This window comes from Protopterus annectens, chromosome 8.part0 (assembly GCF_019279795.1).
Source record: "Protopterus annectens isolate FY-2018-M chromosome 8.part0, PAN1.0, whole genome shotgun sequence".
NCBI classification, from domain to species: domain Eukaryota; kingdom Metazoa; phylum Chordata; order Ceratodontiformes; family Protopteridae; genus Protopterus; species Protopterus annectens.
Window position 1 is genome coordinate 316,582,495 of NC_056741.1, and position 26,492 is coordinate 316,608,986.

Here is a 26,492-nt window from a genome sequence, read left to right on the forward strand (position 1 = left end):
TTATTTTTTCTATTTTAATGGCTGTCTGAACTGGAAATGTCAACAGTTTCCCAAGTTGTTTTCTTGTTTGACGCAGATGTTTTGTTGTATTTCAGATGCAGTCTCTGAATCAGAATGCAGTATTGCTAGCAGCAGGTCCTCAAGAAATGAAAAGAGCCTTCAGGAAAAGCTGGATATATTGAGCAGTGAGGGACTGTTGCCCACAGTTAAGGTCTTCCTGGACTGGCTGAGAACAAACCCTGATATCATCATCATGTGTGCACAGGTATGATACTGCCAAACCAGCAGTACTGAGTAATGTAATTAAAACATTATATGTTTTTGGCGTATTTAGAAAAAAAATGACAAAAGTTTAGACTTGGGCTTACAAAAGGTAGATGTGTAGAGTAGTATTAGAAAAGACTAAATAAATATTAGATCCTATATTGTCTTCTCAGTATGCTTTGACTGATTAAGTAATCAGCCCTCATGGCGGATCCTAGCCAGTAACTTTTCCACTACAAAGATCACTCCAGTGCTTGAGCTCCTCCTTTATTCTATAATGCACCCATATTCTCACAGTCCTTTTACATCTCTGCTGCCATCTCCTACAGACATGATCCTCCAGCACTCATCTCTTTTTTTCAGAGAAATGCATTTTTTTAATTCCTTCCACCAAATTTTCTGAAATGTATTCTGTGAAATGTTCTTTTTTCTATAGTTTATGTATCTAATTATTTATTTTACTATTCATTAATAATAGGTATGAGCAAGGCTTCTGGTTACAAAAAGTTTGCAAAATTTGAATACAAGATACTGCCCCAGAACACACATGAGCTGTGAGCTGTGTATTGTGTGCCTGGGTCTGGAACGCATTCAGGATTCTTGTTTCTTGCATTAGCAGTGAAATAAACTCATTTTCAAGGGTAATTTCCCTCTGGTTCCTGGGACAGGCTGTGGGATAAAAAACAATGGTAAAGAGATGGCTAAAGAGAAGGAAAATAAAGACTGAAGATTCCTGTTTGGTTCTCATCTCCCAAGGTATGAAGACTCTTCTCTCTGCCAAGACCTTGGCTCCAGTCCAGTTGGAGGTTTCTACTTTCAAGTATACAATTTTGTGACCCATTGGTACCAAACCGTCTTAATTTCTGACAAATATTCAAAAAGGGAACCGTCTAGTAGCCTATTATCAGAGAAGGAACACACAATTCCTTTACTCTCTCCCCCCACTTCCTCACTTGGGTCAACCAAGTCTGTCAGGAGTGTCACCAATTTTGAGTGGGATTGCATGATGAGTGCTTTCATTAAGGAGCAGATAGATAGGAGTGTCATCCCATCTCCCTTGGTTTCTTGGATTAACCAGATTGGCCTTTATACTCCTATTTCTTTAGCTTCTTTCCCAGCAGATATCCTGGTGCCAGTGGCATTAGAGCTGAATTTAGTACCTATGCATCCTACTTTGTTCAGTACTTCTAGCTTCCAAGGCACTGTCCAACTCATTTGACTACAATTTCCTTGGAACTGACTGGGTTTCTGTGCCTCATCCTTGGTAACAGCCTGGTCAGTGCTGCTGCTGTTGTTGAGGACTTTGTCATTTGAGATGTTGGTCTTAGTGTTGGAGCTGACCTGTTCGTCTGTCCTAAGGACATTCTTGTTGAAGCCATAGATGTTCATCATGTTACACTGCTGCAGTCATCACACTTGGGTTATCTGCCATCAGGCGGTCCCGCAGTCGGCCCGAGTTCCAAAGTCTTGGTCCGGTGTCGGTTGCTGTCGCTTCTTCCCTGACATCAGTGCGACAGGAGTATAAAAGAGGCAGCCGACGCTATTTTCTTCAGTCTTTCTTGCCGCGCAGTGCCCGAAGCAGAAGCAGTTCGCAAGTGCCGGTCGGCCGACTCCTGAGATTTTCAAATCGAATTTCAGACTGAAGTCTTCAATAAAGCTAAGTACCCCGTTGGGGAACCTTTTCTTGCCTCAGTCCGATGTCAGAAAAAGTTAATAATTGCATTTCTTGTGGGAAGCAGATACCTCATAAGGATTTTCATTCTTATTGTATCCCTTGCCTAGGCCCAGACCACGACGTCACAGGTTGTCGATTTTGTGCTAGGTTTAACAAACGAACTATTAAACATCGGTTTGATTTCGCCCAACATTATTTTGGTAGAAAATTTAATTATACCATGCCGTCGGAGCAACCGACAACCGGGATGCATAAAAAGTGCAAAGATAAGGACAGGCAGCCGAGACCCAAACCAGACACCGAGGCCTTTGCTAGGCCAGTCGCCGGTTCTCCGGTTTTCATTGAGGCGCCTACGCAGCCCCTGACGACCACTGATTTAGAACCCCAGCCTGCATCCGACTCCCAAGCGGAGATTGCAGTGCCTCTAGAGCCTTTATCTTTAGGCCCTTCCGACTCCATGGCTGATGGGGATTCCGGTGCAGTTGCAAGGCCGTCAGTTGCTGAAGGTGTCTTCAGACCGACTACACTTACTATTAAATCCTTTGCAAAACTGGAAACTCCATTAAAAGTATGGAAGCCTGTACAGCAGTCTCCAGTGCAAGGCTCCATGCCTAAGAAACAGATGCTTAAGATGGCCGAAGACTTAATTACCCTAATCAGGGGTTCCCATCCCCCACCTGGCAAAAGGCCTAGACAGGAGGAGGACTACGCTTCCTCTGACCAGATTTCCATTACCTCAGATTCTTCTGAGGAACAGGAGTACTCTTTTCCCCCTTATGAAGACTCTGATGCTGAAGAGTCTATTCTTTCAGCATCTCCCCCAGAAGACTACTCTTTTGGGGAAACTTTACATACCATGAGGGAACATTTCCACTGGGAAGGCCAGGATTACTCTGATTCTAAGAAAAGGCTCCGAGAGTTCCTCTTACTACCCCAGCACAGACCCCTTGCTATTCCACCTGTGTTAGACATTGTGGATGATGTTTACTCAGAATCTAGCCTTAATCCAGATTCATTACCTTCCGCACCAGCCAAACCAGACAGATACTACAGAGTCCCTGACTCATATAAATTCCTATATAAAAGCCCTGTTGCTGACCCAGAAACTATTTGCCAGGGACCCAAAGGGGTTAAGGCCTCTATTGCTAAAAATCCTGTACCGTCTGAAAGGGATTCTAGAGCACTAGACAGATGGGGAAAGAAAGTATATACCTCAGCTACTCTAGCTATGAGGGCCTTAAATTGCCAGTTTCACATGCTGAAATATCAGCAATATTTGATGTCTCAATTAAAACAAAAAATGAGCACACATACAGAGCAGCCTGATTACAAGGAAATGCAAAATTTGTTGCATGTAGCAGAACAAGTGGGAAAACATACTTTGCAATGTGGATTTGATTCATTGGAAGCTTTTTGCAGAGCAGCTGTAACAGGGTCGGTCATTCGTAGGCATGTTTGGTTAAAAGAACAAACTTTACCTGATCATGTTAAAGCAAAGTTATTGGTTGCACCCTTACAGCAGGATGTTTTATTTGGTGTGAAAGCAGAAGAGGTTTTAAAGAAAATGGAGGATAAGGCAAAATCTATGCAGACGGTCAAGGATTTTTTACAGGTCCAACCCCCTCGTTTCAGCAGAAATTGGCCAACCAAAAACTGGTCCTTTCCAACTTCTGACAGACCTCAGAGGGGCAAATACAGATGCCCAAGGGGCAGAGGTCAGCCACAAGGCTCTTACAAGCCACGACAATGGGGTGCCACAACCCAGAAAGGAGGAGAAGACAGGTCTCAAACTATCAGAAGACAATCACAATGACTTACCCCTCAGACTGCCAAGCAAATCACTCTTGGTAGCTCCCTTGGGAGGAAAACTTGCACTTTTTGCAGACAATTGGCACGTCATCACAAAAGACAAATGGGTCCTAAATATTGTAACTCAAGGATACAGGTTCCACTTTCACACTTTACCAAGGATAAAAGGAATGCCAAACCTGCCATCAAATCAACGGGCAGAGGCTCAAAGACAAATTACAGCACTCATGGACATGAGAGCCATTCAACAGGTTCCTACACAGGAGCAAGGACAAGGAGAGCCATTCAACAGGTTCCTACACATGAGCAAGGACAAGGATTTTACTCAAGACTCTTTCTGGTTCCCCGAAAGGACAAAGCCTGGAGACCCATTCTGGACCTTTCAATTCTAAACACATACCTGGAAGTACCCAAATTCAAGATGCTCACACTACAGCAACTTCTTCCCATGCTGAGCAAGAAGGCTTGGCTAGTAATGTTGGACCTCAAGGAGGCATACCTGCATGTCCCTATCAGACAAAATTGCAGAAGATACCTCCGATTTATAGCAGGTACAACTCATTACCAATTCTCTGCACTGCCCTTTGGCTTATCTACTGCGCCCAGGGTCTTCACAAAATGCCTGGCACCAGTAATTGCGTACTGCAGACAAAGAGGAATCCAAATATTCCCATACCTAGACGACTGCCTTATTCAAGCAGACAGCAAGGATATTCTTTTAAAACATCTGGCTTTTGTAAAAAAACCTACTAAGTTGCCTAGGGTGCACAGTAAACGAAAAGAAGTCAAAACTACTGCCCTCACAAGACATAATATTCCTGGGTGCCAGCTTAAATACAACGGCCCAGATGGCTTATCTCACACCACACAAGCAAGGACAACTGACTCAATACTTCAAAATGATGGCAACAAAGACCCAACTCCCTGCAAGAAAAATTCTGCAGGCCTTGGGATTCATGGCATCTTGCATACTACTAATACCATATGCCAAACTGCATATGAGGAAATTACAATGGTACCTAAAAAGCGTATGGACTTAACACAGCCACAGCTTGGAAACAATAATACCACTAATTCCCTGCCTTCAACAGGAGTTTCTATGGTGGGCTCAGGCATGTCACCTCAACAAGGGTCAGCCTTTCACCTTGCCCACAGCCAGGCAAACAATGAAAACAGATGCATAGGATTACGCCTGGGGAGCACACATGGCAGGACAGTGTATTCAGGGCAAATGGTCTGCAGATCAAATGCATCTCCACATCAGTCAAAAAGAGATGCTAGCTGTACAAAATGCCGTAACAGCTTTCAAGGACCTCCTACATCCAAGACAACAACTAATAAAGACGGGACAACACCACAGTGATGTGGTGCATAAACAAGGGGGCACACATTCCTACCCCCTATGCAGGCAAGTAATGACCTTGTGGAACACAGCACTGACCTACCAAGTTCAACTACAAGCACAATTCCGGCCAGGAAAGAAAAATACATTGGCAGACAAACTAAGCAGAAATATCATCGATCCTCACGAGTGGAAACTAGACCCACAAGTATTCACAATGATAACTCAAAAATGGGGGAGCCCAGACATAGATCTGTTTGCCTCCTCCCAAAACTACCAACCGCAAAAGTTTTGCACAAGGACATACCACACACTAGCTTGGAAAGTGGACACCCTCTCATTCAGTTGGAAAACACTAATAGTGTATGCCTTTCCTCCACTGCCTCTTCTGGCAAAGGTGCTGCTAAAAGCCAGATTATAGAGGCCACAAATGATACTCATTGCTCCAGACTGGCCATTCCAACACTGGTATCCAATATTAAGGAACATGGCTCAAGGCCCACCATGGATTTTACCTCAAATTCCTCTCCTGCTGACTCAGCAAAACAATCAGATTCTACACAGTCAGCTCAAGACTTTAAACCTGGCTGCATGGCAGATTATCTAAACAACCAGTCAACACTTCTCTCTACAGCTGTTATGGATGTCATTCTGGAGGCCAGGAGACCCAGCACCAGGAAAACCTACTCAGACAATTGGAAAAGATTCTGCGCCTGGAACCAGGCTAAAGGCCAAAATCCTCTTGTCCCAAATATTCCTCAGATTCTGCAATATTTAACTGAGATGTTGCACAAAGGCCTTTCCTTTTCATCTATAAAGATCCATGCTTCAGCTATTTCAGCTCATTACAGCACGGATCCTCCTATTTTTTCACATTATTAAGACAGTACCTCAGAGGGGCTAAGAACATAAGACCGCCCCGAAGAGCACCAACACCAACTTGGGACCTCAATTTTGTTTTTGAAAAACTTACACTACCGCCCTTCGAGCCAGCTTTTTCAGCTGATTTACAATTTTTATCATGGAAAACTGCCCTGTTTCTAGCAATAACTTCAGCACGAAGAGTCTCAGAGCTACAGGCCCTAATGGCAGTGGAGCCTTTCATCATTTTTCATCAAGACAGAGTCTCTTTACGAACTAACCCTTCCTTTATGCCACAGGTAGTATCCAGTGTGGCTCTAAACCAAACCATTCATTTACCCACCTTTTATCCAAACCCCCAGAATAAAGGGGAAAGGCTCCTACGCTCTTTGGACATTCTCAGGCAATTACGTTTCTACTTGGATAAAACAAAGGTTTTCAGAAAATCTGATCAGCTCTTTATATCCTATGCTGCAGGATCTCAAGGAAAGCCTATATCAGAACAGACCATTTCAAAATGGATAGGACATTGTATCCATTTCTGCTACACACACCATGGGAAACCTGTACCTGGTAACATTAGGCCTCATTCCACCAGGGCTACAGCAACATCAGCAGCCTTCCTCAGAGGGGTACCAACCAAGGATATTTTGGAAGCTGCAACTTGGAGTTCATTGCACACCTTCACCAAGCACTACCACTTACCTCCATACTCAAAAACCAGAACTGGCTTTGCCACTGCAGTTTTGCAGGGCCTACTAGCTTCTCCAAACCCTGTTTAGTACCAACCACCCAGCCTTAGCTTTGGGATTCAACCCAAGTGTGATGACTGCAGCAGTGTAACATGATGAACATAGTACAGTTTTGTACCTACCATAAATGTAGATGTTCGAGTGTTCACACTGCTGCAGTCTAGGTTACCATCCCACCTTCCCCTCTTCTTACCTGGGTTTTATCTATAGCTCCCTGTTTATACAATCTCTAAGATGTATTTCTATATGGTGTATTTGCTTACAGCTGTAGCTATTGTTTTCTACTTATGTAATTTACTTAGAATTATGTATTGCCTTCCTATTTGGGGGCACCTGACATCTGGGGCAAGAAAAACTGAAGAAAATGGCGTCGGCTGCTACTTTTATACCCCTGTTGCACTGACGTCAGGGAAGAAGCGACAGCAACCGACGCTGGACCAAGACTTTGGAACTCGGGCCGACTGCGGGACCGCCTGACGGCAGATAACCCAAGTGTGATGACTGCAGCAGTGTGAACACTCGAACATCTACATTTATGGTAGTTACAAAACTGTACTTTGTCATCCTCCTCTTTGGAGATGGGGTCAGTGCTGAAAGGGATTTTCTTAGGACCATCTGAGTCCACATCAGCATTCGAGTTCCTGGAAAGGATGATCATCTGTCCATTGATGCAGGACAGGATGTGAATGCACACTCTGTCTCTGCTCCTCCCTTAGACACTGCTTTATCTTAGTCCTTGAGCCCTAATCAGCAACCAAAAAGAGCAGACCTGAGCACCTCAAGTCTTCCTTTCAGCAAGGTATCCAAGACTATTCTGGGTCTGCAGAAGACTTCCAGCCCTCAGGTTCACAGAAAGTGCATGTATGAGAGGAGACTGATTTAACTATGGAATCATTCTCTCCAGACTCTTAACCTCAGTGAAGGGACAGGTTCTCCACAGTCCTGTCTTGATTATCCCAAATTCGGGGAGATTTTGAATTAATGCATTAGAGGGGTAATTGGTCCACCAGTACCCCTTCTTAGAAAGTTTTGTGTGCCCCCCATCTTCAGTGATCAACCTGGTTGTGATGGAGGGGGCGTGGCAGGACTCAGTGTCTCTGCATTTACAACACAAACAAGATATAATTTTGTGGCTGCCCAAGGAGAGACCATACTGGAGCAAATGCCATCTTAGGGATTCTGTTAATGTGGCAGCAGCCACAAAGGAGGAGATTTCAGATTAAAGTTTGTATGTCCTTTCTCTAGTAAGGATGATGACCAAGTGAGGAAGTGCTTTACACCTCAGGAGCCTTTTATCTTCAGGTTCTTAATTCTTTATTTACTGGATTTTTTGTAAATTTCAAATATTCAACAAAAGCAAAAACTTTGTATTGCATCTCAAATTATGCATTCTCTCATTTTTGTAAATATTATATGTACTGTACTTTTCTGCTGTAAATATTTACAGTGCTGTGTTGATTCTACTGCACATTTTTATTCTGACTGCTTGAGCTGCTACTACTTGTGTTTTGCTATAATTCATTTTGTACCCAGATTGTGACTGAAATGGGGTCACTTGATCAACTCACTTGCGTGTGGTAAACTTGTAAATAAGTAAAGGCAACCCATGTGGCAAAGTTAGAGAGAAAGACATATTCTAACATTAACAGAAACCTGGCTTAAACCTCATATAGCCAATAGTGAGATACTTCCCCCAAGTTACGACATCTTTTGATTAGACAGACCAACTAAAAAGGCGGTGGTGTTGCTATTTCCTATTCATATTTTCTTAATCTCTCCCCCTTACAAACACCTCTACCAAGCTTTCACCCCACAGAACTAATCATATTAAACTGTCACCTAAACCCCAACAAAAAATTGGCCATTGCCTCAATTTACATCCCACTGGCCAATAATATTCCAGTCCTGGAAAACATACTTTCCTGGCTGACTGAAAACTTCTCCTATGAAATTATCCTTCTGGGAGATGTCAACATAGACTGGTCAAAACTTATGTCTAACTCCCCTAAAATAACAGTTAATCTCCATGGGTTCAGTCAACACATCACATCCCCTACTCATATTAACAAAGGTACTGGTACCTCTACCATCCTTGACTGGATCCTCACTAACAACTCTTATTCCTACCTTAACTCCCACACCCTACCCGACTCCCTTAGTGACCACCTTCCCATTCACATCCAAAGATACTCTATCCCGATACCTAAATCCCATTCTTACAGAGACTGCCGAAATCTATCTTCTTTCAGTGCTGACTCATTTAACTGTAATATTGCATCCATTAATTGGTCCTTCCTTCATCACCCTCCCTTTAACGAAGACATAGAGGCATTTAACCAAACCTTCCTCAGTATCTTAGACTCAATTGCCCCCCATAAGAAAAATCAGGATTAAAGCCAATCATGCACCTTGGTTATCTAGAGAGACGTGCTCCCTCATGCACAAAAGAGAGCATATGGAAAGCCTGACAGAAAACCAAATCCTCAACCCTACTTCAAAGTTACAAAGTTTAGAAACCTCCCTAAAAACACATGCATCAAGACAAGAAAAAACTTCTATAATTCAGCACAAGCCAGTCATCTCTCCAACCCTAAAAAATTCTGGTCTACCATACAAAGAAATCCTACACCCCGGCAACCCCTCTACCCCAAACCCCTTCCCTAACAACACACCCCTTGAGACAGCATCTCTCCTCAACAACTACTTCATAGATACCATCCAAAGACTAACTCACTATGAGCATAACACCCAGTCATCCCACTCTACCCCCCAAGCTGTATATAGTAATAAGGCTCCTTTCTCTCTTAAACCTATTCCCACCTCCTATGTCAAATCTCTCCTCTCTAAAATGAAGCATTGTTCCCCTTCAGCTGACAAACTACCCCCTCTCTTCGTCATACTAGCAGCTGAATCCATTGCTTTTCCCCACTCTATACTTATTAATAGATCTATTCAAGACAGCACAGTTCCTAACATCTGGAAGACCTTCTTCATCAGACAGTGCACAAAGGAGGTAACTCCATTTATCCCTCTAACATCCGACCAATAGCCATCTTATCTCCGCTTTCATAAAATCTAGAAAAGTGTGTGCATACTTAACTCCTGAAGTACCTCATACAGGAAAACCTGTTAACCCCCACACAACACGGTTTTCGGCCCAACCACAGTACTGCTGCTGCTCTCCTTTCTTTCACGCAGACTGTTGTAGAGGCAAGAGACAGTAACCAACTTGTATCGTCTTTTCCTTGATGTATCCAAAGCTTTCGATACAGTGTCCCACTCTAAACTTCTCTCTAAACTAACTGATCTTAACCCCTCTCCTGCCACTGTGCAGTGGTTCTGCAGCTACCTCTCTAATAGACTACAATCTGTCCATTGGCTTACATCATGCTCCCCTTTCCTTCCTGTAGAGACAGGGGTTCCACAGGGTTCCATCCTAGGCCCCCTTCTATTCAATATCTTTGCCAACAACCTCTATTCTGTCTGCAACCACTCTACTCTTATCCAGTATGCTCATGACTCAACACTCATCAGTTCCTCAGATAACTTGTCTCAACTCCTCTGCCTTACACAAAACACTTTCAATTCCATAGAAAACTCAATGAGAACCAGCTTATCCTAAACCCTAAGAAAACTAAACTTTTCCCTTTCTTTTCTAATGCACTCTCAGTTCATAAATCCACCTTCTCCATCTCCTCTTTAAATAATACTCTCATCACAGCAGATCCATACACACAACTCCTATGCACCATTGTAGATGACCAGCTTAAATTTGACCACCATATCCACCTGACCGTAAAGAAAACCCATCAAAAATTAGGACTATTATATTGCAACAAAAAATTCCGAACTCCTGAAACTAAATTATCCCTAGCAAGAGCATTCCTTCTACCTGGCGTTCTTTATGCTGCTCCCATTCTCACAAACCTTCAAACCACTTTAATTACCCAACTTGAGCAAACGATAATAAAATTGCCAAATTTGCCACTAACCAGCCCTACCGATCTCATCATTGTATTTCATTAAAACAACTCCAATGGCCTGAATATTGTAATCAACTACTTTTAGCTCAACTTCAAGCTACTCACTCCATCCTTTACAAATCCACAGCCTGTCCCTCCCTCATAGGACTAGTCTAATTACTATACCCCCTCCAGAAATCTCAGAAGCTCAGACCAACAACTGCTGGCCATTCATAAGCCTAACAAAAATATAAGTAAATCTCTATATAACCACAATGTCTCACTAGACTGGAATAAACCTCCCTTTAACATTAGAAGTACCTCTAATAGTAACCAATTCAAAAAGCAACTAAAACTTCTCCTCCTAAATTTATGGATCTGTCCATGTCAGGAACCTACCTAAACCTTTACCCCTTCCCAAACTTACATCTCTCATCTGTCTAGCCAACTGCCTATGCAGTACTCTTCCTTTACCAGATAAAATGTCTGTACTTTGTGATAATCTAATCCCATTCTTCCCCTTTAACTACAGTATATTTACATACATTGTAACTTGAGGTTTATATTTCTGCACTTTACTATTACCAAATCTCCAAGTGTACTTTCACTACTGCTACTAATCTCTGAAACTTAATTTGTTACATTTGCTCACTATCTAGAGATGTCTTCCCAGTGGTATATTTATGCTCTACACACACAGATAACTACTACCTATTAATTGTATACACAAAATTTGTGTTACGTGACCAATCTATGTTTTTGTTTCTTTCATATCACTTCTGTATGTAACTATTGTTTTTTATTTAATGCTTTTATTGTATTGTATTGCATTATAAATATATGTATTTGGAGCTTTTCTCCTTGGGTCTCCACTGAAAATGGGCTTCTGGCTCAACTGGACTAACCCGGTTAACAAATGTCAAATAAATAAATAAGATATGGCTGAGCAAACATTGGATTCTCTCTGGTGACCGTTTACTTCTGACTCCTGGAACTGTCTTGAATCCCTGCTGGCGACCATTTTATCAGTCACTAACCTCTCCATAGTGCAGCAGATGGAGTGGCTTGAGCAGCAGGCATCGGTATTATCATGCGCCATCTTGCCTATCAGCTTCTGTCTGACTTTGCAAGTAGCTATAAAGCATCCTTCTTAAATTCCACTTATGATGGGATCTCACTATTTGGTGCTAAAATCAAAGGTAAGTTATTGAAAAGTGAGCAAGAAGAGAGTACTTTATCTGCTGTTGGAATGTGCTTTGAGACCATTCAGCAGTTGTTTGCCAGGAATAAGAAGGGGCTCCTAGGCACACGGTTTTAAAAAGCTGCAACATCTTCCTTTTGGCACCTTTTCAGACAGGTCATCCCATGGCAGAGTGGGTCCCCTTCAATGGATGCTTCCCCAGGGAAAGAAGGAGATCTATGGAATCGAGGATTCAGAGGTCCCTTCTCTGAAAAAACTGCATCACTGTCCCTGTGGCTTGCTGACTGCTCCACTCTGGAGGCAGTTGGGTCAAATGTCTCTTCACCTAGATTCTCTGAAGGCCTTCACACAAGACAACTGGATTGAGAGTTTCATATCAGAGGCTATACAATACCCTTCATCACAACTCCCACACAGATGTCCCCGCTGCTCCCAGGCATGTCACCCTGACAACAGACCAGTAACACAAGTAGTCTCTCAGCTTCTTCAGAAGCCATTCATGAGGTCCCAGCAGACCAGAGAGGATCCTACATCTATTCCAGATAGAAGACAAAAAACCTTGTTCCTGTTTTAGATTCAAGCAACCTTAATTGTCATGTAAAGATGACAAAGTTCCAGATGGTCATAATACAGTCTCTATCCTTTTAAGCATGGATGTGTTCAGTCGACCTTCAGGATGCCTACCTCCACATAAGAATGACAGTCATTCAGAAGATCCACACAAAAAATGACAGTCTTTCAGATATCAGCACTTTTCCTTGGAGTTTCGAACACTGTCATTTGGTCTCACCATAGCCTCCTTGGTGTTTATCAAGTACATGTCAGTGGTAGGCACAGCTCATCTTTGGATGCGAGTTCCATGTGTTCCCATATCTAGATAATGGCTCCTTGCTGATACAAGGAAATCCCTTATCTCAGTAAGAAACCTTTTGTTTTGATTGTTTGTCCCTGGTCATTTCAGGAAATCTCAAAAAAATCCCAAGATGGGTTCTTGTAAAACCACAGAATTCATCATATGTCACCTGGATGCAACCTTAAAAATTGCAAAACTACCAGGCAACAGACTTCTCATCTTTCAGATTCATTATAGCCATACTTCTTTAGGCAACCAGTCCTCTTGTTTCTTTGGTGCTTTAGGCATTAGGTGTGATGGCAGCCTCCATAACTCTAGTTCCACATGTAAGATGTCACATGAGAGTGTTACAGTGGGAATTCAGTGTACAGTGGCATCAGCCCTTACACCCTCTCAACTTTCCCATATGTCTCATCTCAGTCTGCAGGCATCTGCCTTGGGTGGATTCGGTTATTCTCAGTCCCAACATGTTTATATTTCTTTCTACAGTTCCTATCGGCCTCAGTTGCCATAGATGTCTCCTGTTTGGACTGGGGCCCATTGTTAGAGGACAACAGTCCAAGGACCATGGTCACAGCAAGAGGCTCATCTTTAGTTCAGTGTCCTGGAGATGAGTGTGGTACTGTTAGTGTTACAGGTTCTACAGAACTGTCTTTCACCAAGGTGTGATCTGTCTCTCCACACAGACAAATACCTTAGTAGTGTGATACATAAACAAGGAGAAACCCCAATCATACCTACTCAGCCAAGATGCCATGATATTGTGGCAGTGGACAATAACTTTTCATGTCTTTGTAATTGTAATGCATATTCCAGGTGGACAGGCTCGGGTGTTGCATCTTGATGCTTCCTGAGTAATCCCTCAATCTGGCAGTAGCAGAGATGATTTGTTTTGCTACTGGGTCCAGCCTTGCTGCAACCTATTCACATCTCAGACCATTACCAAATGCAGCAGCTGCTTTATTCTTATCCTTCCACAGAGACAAGACACACACTTGGAGACACTGATCCATCCTTAGTCTCCTGGCTTTTTTATGCCTGCCCTCCTGTTCCCGTCATGCTAAAGTTTGTGCAGAAAGCATCACTATGCAAGCATTAGCCATCCTTATCACGCCACTTTGACCTAGGCAAATTTGCTTCCCCATACTATGGTCTAAACTCTAGAAACAGCCCTGACAGATTTCTTGTCACATCTGTCTTGCAAGCCTTTTCTGGATGTTGCTTCCTTGAAACTGACTGCATAGTTTGACCAGTTCCAGTAACAGCTAGGGCTGTTCAGATCCTCTGAGCCTTTAAAAAGGCACTGCTAGAAAAATTTGCAACAATAAATAGAAGACATTCATGGTTTTGGCAATCCATCTTTGACTAGACCACATTCTTGGCCCTGTTTCTTCAGTTTCAGGCAACACTGTTTGGCTCTAGTTACTCCACTGTCAAGGTTCATCTGGTGGCCGTATCTAATTTTCACCAAGAATTCAGTTCTACTTCATTAGCCTTCCAAAAATTTTGCAAACTTTTTCTTCTTAGACTCCCATTAAGAGCCTTTCTCTGCTGTGAGGTTCTAATTTGCCTTTACAGGATCTTACCTGACCTTCCTATGAGCCTTCTAATTCTTACAGTTCAAACACCTGTCACGGAAAACTTTGTTCCTCGTTGCCATTATTTTTGCAGGAAGCATATCAGAACGACAGTATCTCCAGCAATCCTTGATATTGTTTTCCAGGAGGACAGTTGGTCAGACCATACTCTTTCTTTTTACCTAAGATCATCTTTGCATCAGCAAATTTTTAGATGATGTTCATCGTGCTATGCTGCTGCAGTCATCACACTTGGGTTATTCTGCCGTCAGGCGGTCCCGCAGTCGGCCTGAATTCCAAAGCCTTGGTCCGGCGTCGGTTGTCGTCGCTTCTTCCCTGATGTCAGTGCAGCAGGGGTATAAAAGAGGCAGCCAACGCCATTTTCTTCAGTCTTTCTTGCCGCACGGTGCCCGAAGCAGAAGCAGCTCGCAAGTGCCGGTCAGCCAGCTCCTGAGATTTTCGAACAGAATTTCAGCCGAAGTCTTCTATAAAGCTAAGTACCCCATTGGGGAAACTTTTCTTGCCTCAGACCGATGTCAGACAAAGTTAATAATTGTATTTCTTGTGGGAAGCAAATACCTCATAAGGATTTTCATTCTTATTGTATTCCTTGCCTAGGCGCAGACCATGACGTTTCTGGTTGTCGGTTTTACGCTAGGTTCAATAAACACACTATTAAGCGTCGGGCTGATACCGCCCGACATTATTTTGGCAGAAAATTCAACTTCATCATGTCGTCGGAACCTCCGACAACCACTATGTTTAAAAAACGCAAGGACAAAGACAGGCAGCCTAGACCTAGACCAGATACCGGGGTCTCGGTTAGGCCTGCCGCCGGATCTTCGGCATTCAGTGAGGCGCCTACGCAGCCCCTGACTACCACAGATTTAGAAAATATGACTACCTCTCAGTCAGAATCTACTGGGCCACTGGAGCCGGTTCCTTCTCAACTCGCCGACGCCAGCCCTGGCGGCGATCCGGAGACTATGGACAGGCCTTCGGTTTCAGAAGGCGTCTTTAAACCGATGACTCTCTCTGTTAAGTCTTACGCTAAGCTTCCAAAGGTTAAGAAACCGGGTCCACAGACTCACACACAGACCCCTATGCCTAAAAAACAGATGCTCAAAATGGTGGAGGACCTGATTACCCTTATCAGAAGTTCCCAGCCCCCTCCTGACAAAAGGCCTAGACTGGAGGAAGATTTACCTCCTTCTGACCAGGAATCCATTTCCTCAACAGATTCTGAGGAACAGGATTACCCCTTCCCTCTCTATGAAGACTCAGATGCTGAGGAGTCTATTCCCTCTGTTTCCCCCCTGAAGACTTCTCTTTTGGGGAAACCCTGCACACCATGAGAGAGCATTTCCACTGGGAAGGACAAGATTACTCTGACTCCAAGAAAAGACTCCGTGAGTTTCTTCTTCTACCTCAGCATAGACCGCTAGCCATTCCTCCTGTTTTAGACATTCTGGATGATGTCTACACTGAATCCAGTCTAAATCCAGATTCCTTACCTCCAGCACCACCTAAACCAGACAGATACTATTGAGTCCCTGACTCTCACAAGTTTTTATATAAAAGCCCTGCTGCAGACCCAGAAACCATTTCCCAGGGTCCCAAAGGGGTTAAGGCCTCTACTGCTAAGAATCCACTACCTGCGGAAAGAGATTCCAGGGCATTAGAAAGATGGGGAAAAAAGTGTATACCTCTGCCACTTTGGCCATGAGGGCATTAAACTGCCAATTCCACATGATTAAATACCAGCAGTACTTGCTTACTCAGTTAAAACAGAAAATGATCCCTCAAACAGATCAACTAGATTTCAAAGGGATGCAAGATTTGTTGCATGCAGCAGAACAAGTGGGAAAACATACCTTGCAGTGTGGTTTTGATTCTTTGGAGGCCTCATGTAGAGCAGCGATCACAGGGTCTGCAATACGTAGACATGCTTGGCTAAAAGAGCAGACCTTACCAGAACATGTCAAAGCAAAGTTACTGGATGCTCCACTGCAAAAGGATGCGTTATTTGGTGTCAAAGCAGAGGAAGTTTTAAAGAAAATGGAAGAAAAGGCAAAATCAATGCAAACAATTAAATATTTTTTACAGGTGCAACCTCCTCACTTCAGCAGAAACTGGCCATCAAAAAACTGGTCCTTTCCTGCTTCAGACAGACCCCAAAGGGGCAGGTACAGACGCCCTAGGGGCAGAGGCCAGGCACAAGGTACCTTTAGGCCTAGACAATGGCAAACAGCAACTCAAAGAGGGGGAGACGACAGATCTCAACCCTTCAGAAAACAAACTTAATGACTTTCCTCTTCGCCTGCCAAGCAAAATTGCCCAGGCAGCGCCTCTAGGAGGAAAACTGGCTCTTTTTCCACAAAATTGGCACACCATAACAAAGGACAAATGGGTTCTGGATATTATTACCTGAGGCTACAGATTTCATTTTCACACTTTACCACGGGTGAGAGGCTTGCCAAATCTGCCAACAAACCAATGGGCAGAGGCACAAAAGCAAATTTCAGCTCTCATGAACATGAAAGCAATTCAAAAGGTACCTGCAAAAGAGCAAGGTCAAGGATTTTACTCAAGACTGTTTCTAGTACCAAGAAAGGACAAAGCCTGGAGACCCATCTTGGACCTTTCAGTTCTAAACACGTACCTGGACATTCCCAAATTCAAAATGCTCACACTACAGCAACTTCTTCCCATGCTGGGCAAGGAGTCTTGGCTGGTAACGTTGGACCTCCAAGAGGCATACCTGCATGTCCCTATCAGACAAGATTGCAGAAGATACCTCAGATTTTTGGCAGGCACAACGCATTATTAATTCTCTGCATTGCCCTTTGGCTTATCTACTGCGCCCAGAGTATTCACGAAATGCCTGGCATCAGTAATTGCATACTGCAGACAGAGAGGAATACAAATTTATCCATATCTGGACGACTGCCTGATCCAAGCGGACAGCAAAGACATCCTACTACAGCATCTGGCATTTGTAACGAAGCTGCTAAGTTGCCTAGGGTACACAGTAAACAAAAAGAAGTCAAAACTAATACCCTCACAAGAAATCATTTTCCTGGGTGCCAGCTTGAATACAACGACCCAGATGGCTTACCTTACGCCAGACAAGCAAAAACAACTGGCTCAGTACTTCAAAAAGATGGCAACTTCTACCCAGCTCACTGCAAGGAAATTCCTGCAGGCATTGGGATACATGGCATCCTGCATTCAACTAATTGCATATGCAAGGCTGCATATGAGAAAACTACAATAGTACCTAAAAAGTGTATGGTCCCAGCACAGACACAGCTTTGAAGCAAGTATAACTCTCATTCCCTGCCTTCAGAAAGAGTTTCTATGGTGGGCTCAAGCATGCCAAGCAAACAAGGGCCTTCCTTTTGTCTCGCCTCCAGCAAACCAAACCTTGACAACAGATTCATCAGACTACGCCTGGGGTGCACACATGGCAGGACAATGCATACAGGGCAAATGGTCTGCAAACCAAAGGCAACTACACATCAATCAAAAGGAGATGCTAGCTGTAAAAAATGCCTTCAAGGACCTCTTGCATCCAGGACAACTTCTAATAAGGACGGACAACACCACAGTTATATGGTACATAAACAAACAAGGAGGAACACACTCCTACCCACTATGCAGACAGGCAATGGACTTGTGGAACACAGCATTAACTTACCAAGTACAACTGCAAGCACAATTCCTGCCAGGAAAAGAAAACATATTGGCAGACAAATTAAGCAGAAATTTGACAGACCCTCACGAGTGGAGACTACACCCACAAGTATTCTCAATGATAACTCAAAGGTGGGGACCACGAGACATAGATCTGTTTGCCTCAACCAACAATTGCCAGCTACAAAAATTTTGCACAAGGACTTATCCCCTGGCCTGGAAAGTGGATGCCCTATCATTCAGTTGGACAGCATTGTCAGTCTACGCCTTCCCACCTCTGCCTCTACTGACCCAGGTATTACTGAAAGCCAGATCAGAGAGACCACAGATGATCCTCATTACTCCGGACTGGCCACGTCAACACTGGTACCCACTACTATGAAACTTGACTCGCAGCCCTCCATGGATCTTACCTCAATTCCCTCTGCTGTTAACCCAACAAAACTCTCAGATCCTTCACAGTCAACTAAGGACCTTAAATCTAGCTGCATGGAAAATACCTTAAATTATCAAACAACACTTCTCTCAAAGGACGTCCAGAATGTCATTTTGGAGGCCAGGAGGCCCAGCACCAGAAAAACTTACTCAGACAAATGGAAAAGATTTTGTGTATGGAGTCAGGCCAGAAGCCTAAATCCTGACATCCCAAATATTCCGCACATACTCCAATATCTAACTGAGATGCTACACAAAGGCCTTTCTTTTTCATCCATAAAGATCCATGCTTCAGCCATTTCAGCTCAATATGATACGGTTCCTCCCATTTTCTCTCATCCTTTGCTAAGGCAGTTTCTCAGAGGGGCAAAAAATATAAGACCCCCCAGAAAACCACCAACTCCAACTTGGGATCTAAATTTTGTGCTGGAAAAGTTAACACTTCCTCCTTTCGAACCAGCCTTTTCAGCAGAGCTTCAATACTTGTCATGGAAAACAGCCCTGCTGCTGGCTATCACCTCAGCACGCAGAATCTCAGAACTGCAGGCACTTATGGCATTGGAACCTTTCATCATTTTCCATCAGGACAGAGTATCTTTACGCACCAACCCTTCCTTCATGCCAAAGGTAGTATCCAGTGTGGCTCTCAATCAGACCATAGACTTGCCCACCTTTTATCCAAACCCACAGAATAAAGGAGAAATACTCCTTCACTCTTTGGACATTCACAGACAATTACGTTACTATTTGGACAAGACAAAGGCCTTCAGAAAATCTGACCAACTCCTTGTATCCTATGCACCAGGCTCAGAAGGAAAGGCTATTTCAAAACAGACCATCTCCAAATGGATAGCACATTGCATCTGCTTTTGCTACTCACACCATGGGAAAGCAGTGCCTGCTAGTATCAGGTCTCACTCTACCAGGGCTACAGCAACCTCAGCAGCCTTCCTCCGAGGAGTCCCAACAAAGGACATTCTGGAGGCAGCTACCTGGAGTTCAGTGCACACCTTCACCAAGCATAACCACCTTCCTCTATACTCAAAAACCAGAGCTGGGTTTGCCACTGCAGTTCTGCAGGGCATCTTAGCTGCTCCAAACCCAGTTTAGCTCCTACCACCCAACCATAGCTTTGGGACTCTACCCAAGTGTGATGACTGCAGCAGCATAGCACGATGAACATAGTTTTGTACTTACCATAAATGTAGATGTTCGAGTGGTTATGCTGCTGCAGTCCAGGTTACCCTCCCTCCATCCCCTCTACCTAACAAGGCTTTTCTTATACCTCCATGTACATCAACCTTTGGAATGCATGTCTATATGGTGTATTTGCTTACAACTAGTACTATTGTTTTGCACTAAGGTATGTTTTGCAAGCTTCTTATTTTACCTTCTTAGTTTGGGGCACCTGACATCTGGGGCAAGAAAAACTGAAGAAAATGGTGTTGGCTGCCTCTTTTATACCCCTGCCGCACTGACGTCAGGGAAGACACGATGGCAACCGACGCCGGACCAAGGCTTTGGAATTCAGGCCGACTGCGGGACCGCCTAACGGCAGGATAACCCAAGTGTGATGACTGCAGCAGCATAACCACTCGAACATCTACATTTATGGTAGGTACAAAACTGTACTTTCTTCGTGCTTCACTGTTGCAGTCATCACACTTAGGTTATCTGCCTGCAGGTAGCCCTCAGTTGGCCCGAATACCAGAGTCTTAGAATTTCTCCTTCGGATGCTGTCGCTTCTTCCATGACGTCAGGGGTATAAAACAGGCAGCCAATGCCATTACATCAGTCTTTCTTGCCAAGGAGGAGCCAGAAGCAGTTTGCAAGTGCCAGTTGGCTGCTACCTGAAATTTTCGTTTTTGAGTTTGTAATCCTGAAGTCTTCTAAAGCGAAGTACCCCATTGGGGATCCTTTTTTCTTGCTCTAACCGATGTCAGAAAAAATTAAATTGTCTTGCCTGTGGAAAGCAAATACCTCAGAGATTTTCATTCTTATCCGAGGTGGTGGTGCTGCGGTAGCGTTGTCGCCTCACAGTAAGACACTGTCGGTTCGATTCTCAGCTAGAGCGTTTTCTGCGTGGAGACGTGTGAAATGGGCGTACCTTCGTGGAAGGGTGTGTGTCAGGTCTGGCAACTCGGCACTCAAAAATCAACTGCCAATCATTAGTGGACCGGAGTTCCGCTGTGGCGACCTCTAACCGGGAAAAGCCGAAAGACACAACAACAACTGCGTCACCTGTTTGGGCCCAAACCACAACGTCCCTAGCTGTCGGTTTTGTGCCTTAACACCCGAACCATTTGTTGTTGGGCTATCTTTGTCACTAAATGTTTTCGCGCTCATTCTCTGTATTTCGAATGGCTTCAGTAAGCCATCCGACTACCGATCTTCCAAAAAAAATGTGAAGAGAGAGAGAGAGAGAGAGACAGACCGCATAGGTCCAAAACTGCCGACGATGCTTCCATTAAGCTAGTCGCCAGTCCACCGGTACTCCGTGAGGTGCCTTTGAGCCCCTGATGCCCACTTTTACAGATTCGCAGGTCTGTGCTAAGACCCATTCGGAGTCCGGTATGCCGCGAGATGCTTCTTCGACTATGGAACCTGCATATGTCTCTACCTTAGATGGGTCAGGGGCTGCTGTGCAGGCACTGGCTTCTGAAGGTGTATTCCGACCTACCGATGTTAGAATTAAACCAACCACTTCGTTTTTAGCTAAAACTTCTGTGTTTCTGAGGCCCAGAGTATGCACTACGCCTAGAAAACCGACGACCAAAGTGCATGCTCAAGCTCCCATGCCACAAAAACAAATGCTTAAAATGGCTGATAACCTTATTACCCTAATTAGGGGAAGCCAGCCTTCCCCTGGTAAGAGGCAAATAATTGAGTTTCATTCTGATTCTACAGACCAGGAGTCTAATGCCTCTGCCCTTCTGATTATTAGGACATGCCCTTATCAACCTATGAGGATTCAGATGCAGAGAAGTCCATTCCCTCTGCTTCCCCTCCAGAGGATTTTTCTTTTGGTGAAACCTTGCATACTTTGAGAGCATTTCCGCTGGGAGTGCCAGGACTAATCTCAGTCCAAAAGAGACTCAGATAATTTTTAGAGTTGTCTCAGCACAGGCCTCTAGCTATACCCCCTGTCCTGGATGTTGTAGATGATCCTTTTATGGAATCCAGTCTTACTCCAGATACTTTACCCTCCGGCCCCCAGGAAACCTGACAGGTACTACAGAGTACCTGATTCCAACAAATTTCTCTTCAAGAATCCTACTGCAGATCCAGAGACCATTTCCCAGGGACCTAAAGTTATTAAGGCTACTACAGCCAAATATTCTACCCCTGCAGACAGAGATTCCAGAGCTTCAGACAGATGGAGTAAGAAGGTATATACCACTACAACTCTTGCCATAAGGGCATTGAATTGCCAGTTTCACATGGTACCAGCAGCATATTACGGAACTAATTAAACAAAAAATGGTGTTACTCCCAGATTGTGCAGAAAATAAAGATTTAGAAGATCTAATGCATTCTGCAAACCAAGTTAGTAAGCATAATTTGCAGTGTGGCTTTGATGGCCTAGAAGCATCGTGCAGGGCTGCAGTCACTGGGTCTGTACTGAGAAGGCATGCTTGGCTGAAGGAACAAACCTTGCCAGATCATGTCAAATCCAAATTACTAGATGCTCCTTTAAATAAGGACTGTTTGGCACCAAAGCAGAAGAGGTTCTTAAAAAGATGGAAGAAAAAGCTAAATCTATGCAAACTATTAAATAATTCTTACAAGTGCAACCACCTAGATTCAGTAGGCATTGGCCTTCTAAAAACTGGTCCTTTCCAGCCCCTTCCAGGCCTTCTCAGACCAAACCCAGAGGAAACAAGCCACCCAAACTACAGTCTCAGGATATGCAGAGATCTGAACACCAGAGGTGGGCCTATTTGCCTCCCCCGAGAACCACCAGTTGAGCAAAACCCCACCTCAAAAACAGGGAGTGGTAAGCCACCCCCTTATGGAAAAAGTTCACAATGACTTTTCTGTTATCCTCCCCAGCCCTGCCCAATTACTTGTGCCCCTAGGAGGAAAACGCCCTTTGTGCAAAAAACTGGATGTCTATTACTCAGGACAGATGGGTCCTAAACATTGTATCCTAGGGGTACAGATTCTACTTCCATACACTGCCAACCCCAAGTGGGTTTCCAGACCTTCCTCCAAACCAGTGTGCAGAGGCTCAAAAGCAAGTACTTTCCCTGCTCAGTATCAGAGCTATTCAACCTGTTCCAATAGAACAAAGGGGGCAGGGTTTCTACTCCAGACTTTTCCTGGTGCCCAGAAAAGAGGGTTCATGGCACCTAATCCTGGATCTGTCCACTCTAAATACCTTTCTGGTAGTCCCAAAATTCAAGATATTTACCCTGCAACAGCTTCTCCCTATGTTAGCCAAGGATGCCTGGTTAGTCACTCTAGGCTTAAAAGAAACTTATCCGCACATCCCCATAAGGGAGTCATGCAGAAAATATCTACACTTCAGTTCTCTGCACTTCCCTTTGGCTTATCTACTGCGCCCAGATTATTCACAAAGTGCCTGGCTCTTGCCATTGCATACTCCAGGCAGAGAAATATCCAAATTTCCCATACTTGGACGACTGCCTGATTCAGGCGGCAGTCAGGAATTGCTACTTCAGCACCTGGCATTTGTAAAAAACCTTATCACTTCATTAGACTTACACCATCAACGAAAAGAAATCACAACTGGTGCCCAGTCAAAAGATTGTATTCCTGAATGCAAGCTTGGACACAACTTCCCAGATGACTTTTCTCACTTTAGAAAAACAGGTCTATCTGGAAAACTCATTCAAACAAATGGCCACCAGAACCCGGCTATCTGCAAGAAAAATACTGCAAGCCCTAGGCTTCATGGCTTCATGTATTCTGCTAATTCCATATGCAAGACTGCAAATGAGGAAACTTCAGTGGTACTTAAAAAGTCTTCGGTGCCAGCATTCTCAGGACCTGGAAACAGTCATTCCAATCATATCTTGTCTAAGGGCAGAAGCATGCAACCGCAACAGGGGAATGCTTTTCACTCAACCCCTTGCCGCCCAAACCTTGACAAAAGAAGCGTCAGACTATGCATGGGGGGGCTCACATTGCAGGTAAATGCATTCAGGGCCACTGGAGCCCAGCCCAGATTCTCCTGCATATCAATCAAAATGAGATGCTAGCTGTACAGAATGCTTTGACAGCCTTCAAATACCTAATCCTTTCAGGACATCTGCTTATAAAAACAGACAACACCACAGTTATGTGGTAGATAAACAAGCAGGGGGGAACCCATTCTCACCCACTCTGCAAGTTAGCCATGGCCCTCTGGAACACAGCCTTGAGCAACCAAGTGCTTCTACAAGCTCAATTCCTGCCAGGCAAACAAAGTTCACTGACAGATGACTTCAGAAATCTCCTAGACCCACACAAGTGGAAATTGGAGCCCAACACCTTCAACCTTCTTATCCAGAGGTGGGGGACATCAGAGGTGGACCTATTTGCCTCCCCCCAGAACCACCAGTTGAGCAAATTCTGCACCAGGAACCCTCACAGCAGGGTCTGGAAGGTGGATGCCCTATCCTTTCAATGGGTAAGGTTCTCAATTTATGCCTTTCCCTCTCTGCCTGCCCTGCCTCTCAAAAGTACTACTCAGGATAAAACAGAACAGACCAAGGGCAATTCTTATTGTCCCAGACTGACCACGCCAGCATTGGTACCCACTCTTGTGCAGTTTAACAACAGTGCCACCCTGGCACCTTCACCAGACTCCTACCCTGCTGTCTCAGCAGGAGAGACAGATTTTGCATCCACAATTGCAATCCCTAATCCTTGCAGCCTTGCTTATACTTTGAATACACCACCAGCAACCCTCAGCAAACAGGTGCTGGACGTCATTCTTGAAGCCAGAAGGCCTAGTACTAGGGAATCCTATGCTGAAAAGTGGAAATCTGTCTCAAGGGGAAGGACACAGCAGTGCCCTCCTTACCTCTAATCCTGAATTACCTAGCAGAGCTACTCCACAGAGGCCCATCCTTCTCCATTAAGATTCATGCCTCTGCCATCGCAGCTGATTGTAATACTGAGCCACCACTATTTTCTCACCCTCTCATCAAACAGTTCCTGAGAGGGGCTAACAACTTAAGGCCTCCTAGGAGAGCACCCACCCCTGCCTGGGACCTTAACTTTGTACTGGAAAAGCTCACGCTCCCCCCTTTTGAAACCTGCAGCTTCAGCAGAGTTAAAATTCCTCTCTTGGAAAACAGCCTTGCTTTTAGCCATAGCTTCAGCAAGAAGAGTGTCCGACTTACAGGCACTAATGGCTGTGGAACCCTTCATTATTTTCCATGCTGACAGGATTTCCCTCAGGGCTAACCCATCCTTTATGCCTAAGGTGGTGTCCAGTGTGGCTCTAAACCAATTCATCCATTTGCCTTGACAGGACTAAACCTTTCAGAACATCTGAACAGCTGCTAGTCAGCTTTGCTACAGGGGCAGTGGGTAAGGCCATTTCAAAGCAAATTATTTCCACATGGATAGCACACTGCATCCATTTCTGCTACAAGCACCATGGAAAACCTACCCCACAGGGGATCAGACCACATTCCACTAGGGCTACTTCCACCTCTACAGCATTTCTCAGGGGAGTCCCTACCAGGGACATTCTGGAAGCTGCAACTTGGAGTTCTGTACACACCTTCATCAAGCATTACCACTTGCCAATCTTTTCTAAATCCAGAGCTGGATTTGCTACAGCAGTCTTGCAAGGCCTACTAGCCAGCCCTAACACTTCTTGACTGCCTCCACCCTTCTTCCACTTTGGGAATCAACCCAAGTGTGATGACTGCAACAGTGAAACATGAAGAACATAGTACAGTTGTGTACACTTACCATAAATGTAGATGTTTGAGGGTATTCACTGTTGCAGTCCTGGTTTCCCTCCCTCCAGCCCCCTGGCTTTCTATATCTTTCTAACTATCCTCTCTATGGCCATTCCTTATGGTATTGGTATTTACTTTTTACTGGTGGTGTTTCCCACCATATACTAGCTTCCTATTTGGGGGCTCCTGATGTTTGGCGCAAGAAAAACTGATGTAATGGCATCGGCTGCCTGTTTTATATCCCTGATGACCTGACGTCATGGAAGAAGCGACAGCATTCGACGCAGAAATCCCAAGACTCTGGTATTTGGGTCGACTGAGGGCTACCTGCAGGCAGATAACCCAAGTGTGATGACTGCAACAGTGAATACACTCAAACATCTACATTTATGGTAAGTGTACACAACTGTACTTTTTAAGTAACACAAGTGCGCATAGCATATTAACATTTTTCATTATTTTCATATAGTGTACATTATATGTTTTCTTTAACAATCACTGTTCACTCCAGCATTAAATAAATTGTTCAGTTCCTACCTTCCCTTAAACCTCAATCATCTTTTTGAACATTATTCTGCAGGTATTGTTCCATGAATTCCATTTGTTTCCAAGCAATTTGCTCCTTTCCTTTTCTAAAGATCCCACTTCAGTTTGATTTCCTTTACAATATTCAGCACTTCAGTTACAATTGCTTTATATTTTAAATTTCCATTTTGTAGTAATTGCGTTTTCTCACAGCCAATAGTGCAGTCTTAAGAGTAATGCCATGTCTAGGTAATTCAGAGCCTATATTCCAAGATGAATTGCTACATCACACCTTGGATGTTCATGCACAGCTTCATTTTTTCTGTAATGTTCAAAGTATCTCCATAAGGATAGCAGCTCTTTGAAGCTTAGTTTGGCAGATGTGTAGGAGATAGTTTACAGTTACTCTGTGCAGATGGCTGTTGGATTCCTTTTTGCACATTTATTCCATCAACAATAAATTTCTCAAGTCAAGTCTAAAGGCCCATTCTGCAAGGGTCGGTTGGTATGGCCATGGCCTTCTTCAGGAGTTCTTGTATCGATGACGTTCATGCTGCAGCAGTCTGGTTAGCAGTGCATGTCTTCATGAAGCACTACAAGCTGGATATAATTTCTAG

The 26,492-nt window shown here is 44.1% G+C and overlaps 1 protein-coding gene across 1 annotated transcript in view; it reads left to right on the forward strand.

Moving 5' to 3' along the window:
• The window catches only part of SMG5 (SMG5 nonsense mediated mRNA decay factor), a 2,571,376-nt gene that overhangs the window by 1,323,266 nt on the left and 1,221,618 nt on the right, over nt 1–26,492 (forward strand). Inside the window, exon 13 of the mRNA XM_044079814.1 lies at nt 96–265. Coding sequence (XP_043935749.1) covers nt 96–265 — 170 coding nt within the window. The remainder of the gene's footprint in view (nt 1–95; nt 266–26,492) is intronic.